The sequence below is a fragment of the Camelina sativa genome, chromosome 12 (genome assembly GCF_000633955.1).
Source record: "Camelina sativa cultivar DH55 chromosome 12, Cs, whole genome shotgun sequence".
In the NCBI taxonomy this organism is placed as follows: Eukaryota; Viridiplantae; Streptophyta; class Magnoliopsida; order Brassicales; family Brassicaceae; genus Camelina; species Camelina sativa.
This window is the reverse complement of record NC_025696.1, coordinates 2,531,440-2,539,347: the sequence shown is the minus strand read 5'-3', so window position 1 is coordinate 2,539,347 and position 7,908 is coordinate 2,531,440. Positions and strand designations below refer to the sequence as shown.

Below are 7,908 nucleotides of genomic sequence, written 5' to 3'. Positions count from 1 at the left end.
CCCCCCCCCGCGCATTACTTGTAAAAATATCTCTGTGTTAAACAAAAGCAAAAGAGCAAGGGAATTTTTAGTTGGGCCTGTTTATACTGATGGGCCTGTTTCCCAAGCCCATTCCTCATTATTTATTTTGTTTCCTTGATTGAATCCCTCGTAGTGATGACTTTGTCGAGAACTAAAACTGGATTTGATTATTCTTATTAATATTAGAGACTACGAGGATTAATTTTAACAATGTTTATAGCAGTACTAATAATAGACTTCACTTTCCACTAATTCATACGTATAATAATCTTATCTTATAAATAATATATATATATAGATATATGCGAATTTATAAACGTTCGCTTTCTATTATGGTTACTTAGTTTACTTTTAACTTGATAAATTAATTGCCTTGAATATGAATATTTGCTCTCCACTATTTCAGTCACATTTTAAGTTTTTGTATGTGAAAGCATTTATTTAACCATCTTCACCGGTCACCATAACAAATCTTAAATTGCTATGTTTAATTACTAATGTTGTGAAAATATACTATGTATTAAATATCGTTAAAGCAAATTATTTTAGATATTACTAATTAACACTTGAGACAAATAAAATCTTAATGCATAAATACAGTTGTACAAATTAAACAGTCTAAACTATGGAAGTTTGATGCATGATAGTTTGATAGATAACTAAAACTAAACTAAACAGTCTTAACTATGGAAGAAACTATATAGAGTTTCGGTATTAATTAGAAGAGAATAATGTGTATAAAATGTAACTAGACCGTTTAATTTTGGTTTAAGTGATCGGGGTCGCTGTCGTAGTAGGCCAGAAACAATTAGGGGAGAATACAGAATGTGAATGTCGTTTAAAGAGGTTTCATGTTATTGTTTCTTCTCTTATTATTTAATACTGTACTTTATCAAATGTAATAAAATCAATGAATATATTATACGAAAGGACATAGACAACACAACCTAGCTGTCAAAAAAAATGATGATCAACGACCTAACCCTATGATTAGATTCCACAATTTTTTTCTCTTTCTATTTCCTTATCAGATTTTGATTTGTTAAACGTGATCGTACCATCCCAATGTCTTGCTGTTTATCTTAGTGTAATAGTGTGTATCTATGAATTACTGCTTTTACAAAACGACATTATAAAAAGATATTGATAATAGGTCTAAAAGATTTTAAGATACTGATTTAACTACTCAACACACCTTTTGCAAACACTTATTACTTCTGATCTTAAAAGTGAATTAGCTGGTCTAGATTAAAAGTTGATATCCAATGGATCATTTCTTTTTTGGATTCGTACAAAAGTGATAGCAAATTTCAACCATAAATAGTGAATGATCTTGTTCCACTTGCTAAGTTCTCAGGTTACATTGAGACTTAGGACTTGGCATTTATTTGATCTTACTATTCATTTGGCAAAAGCTCTCTCTCTTTTACTCACGGTAACAAGAACCAATAAATTAGAAGAAGACTTTAACATGAAGAAAAAATAGTAACAAGAAGCTCGCAGGCCTAGCTTCTAACAAAGGTTAAAGCAGAGATGGTTCGTAAAAGGAATCTCATTATCTTTTCACCTGTTGGTTTCTCCTCAAGGCAACAAAGAATTTCTCTGGGCACCTCAAGCTACATTTACATTACAATAATTCTCTTTAATTACAAGAAGAAGCACAATAACCATTGAAGAACATAAGAAACAATGAAGCTCACAGTATGGATGCAAATGCAGTTTTAAAATAGTGTTGAATCTAGTCATCACAATGTCAGAACTAAGAAGTAGATGTCTGATTGCTTGGATTGTGCCTTTAGATCCTTAAGTTTCTTCAATATGTTACTGAAGTAATCCTGCAAGTACTTCTCTAGAGTCACCATGTCCTTCTGATCCACACCTAGTAGGCTATTAGTCTCGGTCATCGGAGCAGAGAACACCGTATCACTCGAGAGAACCTGAATGCATGTGTCCGTGTCACATATATGTTAGAAGCATAATTTCAGTTTATCTGAAAAGCAAACTATGAAACAAAAACCATCATCGTTAGGTGATAAAAGGCCAAATTTTACCTGTGAGAAGGCCAGTCTACCCGCGACATCATTTGTCCATTGGAAGAAACGAGTCAATACAGAAACTGGAACGGTTGTGACATTTGCATCTTGCCCAGCAAGTCTCTCACATAGTGTTATCACCTGATATGACAATAGGGTAATGAAAAAGGTTATGCTTTATTAAACATTTCTCTATTCTTTGCGTATAAAAGAGCGGTAACTATAACCCTGCTTACTTCTTGGGTTGTCCATGCACGAGGCCCAGCAAAAGTTAGAAGCTTTCCGTTGATTTTACCATTGCGTAAAGCTATAAGTGTCAGCCTAGCAATATCCTGTTATAGCATGAGCAACATGTTAAATCATTTTGTGTGCTTCACCCACATTTTACACAGAGAAATGAAATAATTGAATCCAATTTTCTTAATGTCATATTGATGTTGCACATGATAATGTCTGAGACAACACTGCGCCACTTACTTTAGTGCAATGCTTCTTGGTTTTTAGCTGCATTGCGATTATCATCATGCCTCATCAGTTTTCCGAATCTGAATTCTCTCTTTGGAGTCTCGTTTATTGGTGGTGTTATGGGAGTTGCGTATTGCACCGTGATATGGATTTTGCCTGTATAACTAACTAGTGATGCACAAAATATTCAAGTCAGATACGCTACGACCGATCGATGAAAGCTTCATTCACATTTTTTAACGCTTCATTCATGCACAAAATATTCAATGTCCTTTTTTCTCTAGTATTCGTGGCAACAACCTCGTCCTTGAGATACAGGTCTTAAAAGAACTCGCATTTTAAAACATGAATTAGATGTTACCGAAATATGTTTCATTTTCGTTTGGTATTCATAATTAGTGTGGTTTTTTATGTTAGGGTGATATTTGTGTAGGGGTATACTCTGCCACCAGATTCAAAGAACCCTTCAAGTAATTAGACAATATATGGAGGGCTGTAATGATCTCTCATGCTCTTGTCGCGATTGGTATGTTTCCACTATCGATTGTTGTATATTGGGCACACGGAGACAAGGTATGTCAAAACGACAAAACTCAACAGTACTAGTTCTATTTTTTATTTATTTTGTGTGTGTGTGTGTGTGTGTGTGTGTGTGTGTGTGTGTGTGTGTGTGTGTGTGTGTGTTTGCATTTACATTTTGAAAATAAATTATTTTTAGCTCTTGAAAGAAATTAGTAATGTGTATATACGTGTTTGTACTTTATGATAGATTCCGGCCGGGGACGCGAGGTCCTGTAGGCAACGATTTGAAACTTTATATACACAAGAGCACTCTAAGCGAACAGCCTGTTTCATACAGCTGATCACGTTCTATCTTCTCAATTGCTTATGTTCATATCCGATAAATTTAATGCCGGCGTACGTGTGACAACGCAGAGAGATGGTGTACACAATCAAGAAACAAAAGCGTACGTGCATCCATCATTGTACGGATGCTGTTGCGTGTGTTCTTGGGTTATTGATTTGTTTCTCTATAGCCGTTGGATTCCCGTTCTTGCCTAATCTAGCGGTTCTTATCGGAGTAATAGCCTTGCTTGTGACGTTTACCTACCCCTCTTTCATGTGGATCTATATCAAAAAGCCCCAAAGGAAAAGCCCGATGTGGTTGTTCAACGTTCGGGTGGGTTGCTTCTCTCAGAATTTTGCTTCTGGTTGCCTCGGCTGGCTCAAAAGGGTTTGCATGCAAACTTCTTCAATCCATAAAAGCATTCTAGTAATTGTTAAAATGTACGTAAATAGGATTTTTGTAATGTTTACTTCTCTCAAGGGAGAGGAAATGAAACATGTACGTAATATTAAAAGAAAAAAGAAAAAAGAAAAAAGAAAAAAAAAAGGACCGTTTCATCCTTCTTTGCATGTATATATCTCACCGATTAAATCATGAAATAGTTTCATCTTCTCTAAATCAGAAATGATCATAATTATGATGTTCATATAGGTCAATAATGATCAGAACAAGACTTGGAGAGATCAAAGTCTCTTGCATGCCAAGTCTATCGCCATATATATATAGAAAGTGACGGTGCATCTGATGTTCGAATGGAACTTAGTCTTGACCAATCGGGCGATCGAGCATATAGGCTCGTGATCGCAACGTGAAAGTCAGGTTAAGAGGCAAAACGACTTTGGTCCGGTTTTAGCTCGTGGAACATAAAGAGCCTCCGTACAGAGAAAACTTGATTCCTTAATACTTTGGTCTCAACGAGATTCTCTCTCGCTTTTCCTACGTTGAGAAAACTCTTCCATCTGTTTTCTTGTCCACACACAAGTAAAAAACGAAGTTAAACTAGTCCACATGAATTATAACCGGACCGGTTTAATCATAAATAGCGTGGAATTGTTTTACCTGACCGGAGGGGAGGATGAGCTGGTCCCCGTGGCACAATCAATGTCATTGTCCCCGTAAAATTGTCACTCAACTTTCGGGCTCAATTTGGGCCTTCTGATTTTCCTTGCTTTTTTGGGGAAAAAAGAAATTCGAAAATAGGGGAATGTATGTAGTACACGCGCGCGTGGGAGAGAATGGGGCAGAAGAAGAACCGTGAAACACAAAGTTTAAACAATTTTTGATCTTCCCAATTGCTTTATCTCTCTCATCCATCGCTTCACCATAAAAGACCAATCACCGGTGGCCGGAAAACATGAGCAGCTCGTGACTTGGGGATCCGAGCATGAACATCGAAGATTACCTTCCTTCTGGTTCCTCCATCAATGAGCCTCCGTGGCCTGTACATGTACATGTCTCCTTCGTGATTTACAATGATTCTTGAATTGGTTGTATCCCCCAACCCTCACTGTAGAAGGCACCATTGCATACATGAATTTTGGATTCTTGATGATAATAAGATCTCAAGGGCTTAGCTGATCTGGCACAGGCGGGTAGAAAATGTTATAGACTTCTCTACCTTAGGGGGAGTTGTTGTTGTTACTTGTTAGATACTACTGTCTTCTCTTTCCCTTGAGGTTTGGATCTTTTGCCATTTTAGTATTGTGTTCTTATTTGTTCATAGCTCAAATTTAGAATACGTAGCCGTGTGATTGGACTCAGCAGCTGATTGTTTAAACCCCCTCACCTTCTTAGCTCATTTGCAGAAAGGCCAAGATTATTAATTACTAGGTTTCGGCAAGATAGAGGTGCGGTTGGATTCTCTGTTTCTCATTGGCCTTCTATGGTTTCATTTTCATTCTGTGATTCCCTTTTTTTTTCTTTTTTTTTGGCTTCATTACAGGGAGCTCAACCTCATGGACCTGAGTTTTCAAATATCACATGCAACGTCCTAAGCAGTTCTCAACTCTCTGTATCTCCCATGTTACTTACTTGTATACCTATGCTTATTTTATGAATTGGGGGTTTAAACATGTCTTTGTAATGTTTCCCACCGCACTTCAGTGATTGATTTCATCGTCTTGGAGCAGATGACCGCATTTGCTGTTATAATCCAGAAACATCCTTGCTGGGTTGCTAAGTCTCAGGGTATGTATGTTAGAGTTCCCACTGCCCATAAGTGCCCATCTTTTTATATTATTAATACATGATTATTCTGATCCTTTTTCTCTGCTAGGTGATCGCAGAAGTTCTCCTCTGGAGGGTATTGCAGAGTATGCTTTTTGAGTATGCCTACCTCCTCAACAACAGGAAGGAATCTTTACAAGCGGTGCATAAGGCTGAAATCATGAAACTTGCAGGTTGTTGCAATTCGGCGTCATGGTATGTTTCATATAATTTTGCTTCTGATCATCATTACTCAAAAATATGTTGGAAAAAACGTATATACATAATACTTTCCATTGACATGAATTCTATAGTTCTTTGACGTTTTTACTATAAAAAAAAAACAACTACAAGTCAAATTCTTGTATTGGTATGAGACTGATGATGTGTTGCCGTATACTAGTTAAAAGCCCATTTACATATTGGTATGAAACCGATGCTTTGTTTGCTGCATATTATCCAATCTCACCATTTGCATGTTAAGCTTTCAGGGAAAATTTAAATGGCCTTGTCTCCGTTTTGTTACTAACTTTTTCTCTGCTTGTTTGACTACAAAGCTACATGTTTCTCTTGTCTTAAGGTTTGCCTTGGGTTGCTAATCTTGCTACCATTATGTCGCTTCTAGCTCTTTGGTTTGGTATGTTCTGTAGATTGCCTGTTTTAGGGTCGGTCATATTCTCTCATTGGTACGAGACTGATGTTGTGTTGCCATATGTACTAAATTAGTCGCCCCGTTTGCATATATATTGGTATGAGACTGGTGCTGTGTTGCCACAATATGAATTTTCCCAGCTATCCATTGGCTCTCATTCTTCTCAATACCAGTCATCTCTCTTCCTAGTTTGGTATCTTTGTGTTCCCATCATATACTAGTTCATTGCCCCATTTTGCATATTGGAATGTGACTGGTACTGGTATTGCCACATTCTAATTTATCTACTCTCCTCATTTGAAGATAAGTTGAGGACAAAGCTAGTTCTCAGTTTAATTAAACAACCTGTTTCTTCGTTTATGATGCCTTGGTTTGCTACTATAGCTCCAACTTAGCATGAATATACAAGTGCTAAATACTGAGCTCAACTTCTACTCACAATAACTATCGTTCCTCAGGCCAGTAGCTTTCGCTGTTGCTATTAACCTTATCTTGTTGTGTTCTCTCTCATTACTGTATGTACTTTGGCTTTTTCGTTCCCCCTTTTATAACGGCAATTTTATAAAATGTTTTGCAGGTAACACCCAATCTCTATGGGAATTTAGTTGCAAACACTGCTGCTGGTATTGCTGGAGGGACAGGAGTCATGCCTGGAGGTAAAAACATCCTGTATTGATTATCTCATTACGCCCTCTAGCTATATACATTTACTGGATAAAGAATGATTCTAAATCTGCGACATTAAATACAAAAAAAAAAAACAGGAAATGTTGGGGCAGACCATGCAGTTTTTTGAGCAAGGTGCATCAGCAGGAAATGTTGGGAAAGACAAAGCAAACCCAGTGGCATTGCTTCTCTCATCAGCGATGATGCTTAGACACCTTCAGTTTCCTTCATTTGCTGACCAGCTTGAAGCAGCAGTGAAATATGCAAACTTTTCTGGATTCTTCATAATTCCAAAAAGATGAATGGAAATTGATGGGTGTATATCTCTTATTGCGCTAAACAGATGTAAAAGTTGTATTTATGGATCAAGACAACTAAACCCAACTGATCAAACTGTTCAGCAAACGAACAAGCTGCAAAAGTGAGTCTTAAAGTCCATGAGGGATGATGAATTAGTTCTGTCTGTTGAAAAAATGAAACACCACGATCTTTACATTCACTTCTCTTACCAATATCTGTGTTGAAAACAGAACAAACAAAGAGGAACAAAACAACTAGCCACATTGAGGCCTTTTTAATTTGGTTTTTATCAGTTTCGAGGTCATTAGAAGAAGATAAAAGAGACATAGAAACGAGATTAATGTTATTTCATAAAGAGAAAACCCTTATAATTCACGAAATCAGGGCTTAAATACACCGACAAAAGCTAAGGCCCTCTCTCACACTAATTAGGTTTTTTGGATGCTTCCCTGTTTATCTCCTCCAAAATCTCTCTGAACTTCTCCTCCAACATCTTTGTGAACTTTTCCTCCAACTCTCCCAGATCCTTCAAGTATTCTTTCTCCATTTCATACATGGAGTCAAGAATATTGGCTGATGTCTCTGACATGAGTTTATTTGCCTCTTCCTGCAATTTCCAGAGTTTATCTACCTCTCTCTGCAATTTCCAGTCACTGTAGGTTCCCAAACCAAAGGTGGTGACAGTTACACAGCCCAAAACCAACCAAGTGATGATTGGA

At 37.1% G+C, this 7,908-nt stretch overlaps 1 protein-coding gene, 1 long non-coding RNA gene and 1 pseudogene across 4 annotated transcripts; 2 read left to right on the top strand and 1 right to left on the bottom strand.

The window, feature by feature from the left end:
- LOC104733134 (uncharacterized protein ycf39-like) lies at positions 1,767 to 2,484 on the bottom strand. The gene is made up of 4 exons (XM_010452743.1): positions 2,443 to 2,484; positions 2,291 to 2,386; positions 2,073 to 2,195; positions 1,767 to 1,958 (listed from the first exon to the last, which is right to left on the bottom strand). The coding sequence occupies exons 1-4, from the start codon at positions 2,482 to 2,484 to the stop codon at positions 1,767 to 1,769; spliced, it is 453 nt and encodes a 150-aa protein (XP_010451045.1).
- Positions 2,512 to 3,782, top strand: LOC104733133 (annotated as a pseudogene).
- LOC104733132 lies at positions 4,635 to 7,388 on the top strand. 3 transcript variants are annotated; one of them, XR_002034466.1, is made up of 6 exons: positions 4,635 to 5,042; positions 5,172 to 5,213; positions 5,309 to 5,553; positions 5,642 to 5,787; positions 6,801 to 6,879; positions 6,988 to 7,388. It is a non-coding gene; the product is annotated as an uncharacterized LOC104733132 (long non-coding RNA). The 3 variants fall into 3 exon arrangements; XR_002034465.1 differs by having other exon boundaries at positions 5,161 to 5,213; positions 5,652 to 5,787; XR_002034464.1 differs by having other exon boundaries at positions 5,161 to 5,213.

What these genes read in the sequence shown, in the direction of transcription:
- LOC104733134 (XM_010452743.1), bottom strand. Translation starts at nt 2,484, where the DNA reads ATGACATTAAGAAAATTGGATTCAATTATTTCATTTCTCTGT. An exon ending in GTGCATGGACAACCCAAGAA is followed by an intron (nt 2,196 to 2,290) that starts GTAAGCAGGGTT and finishes TTGTCATATCAG; the next exon opens with GTGATAACACTATGTGAGAG. An exon ending in GTAGACTGGCCTTCTCACAG is followed by an intron (nt 1,959 to 2,072) that starts GTAAAATTTGGC and finishes ACATGCATTCAG; the next exon opens with GTTCTCTCGAGTGATACGGT.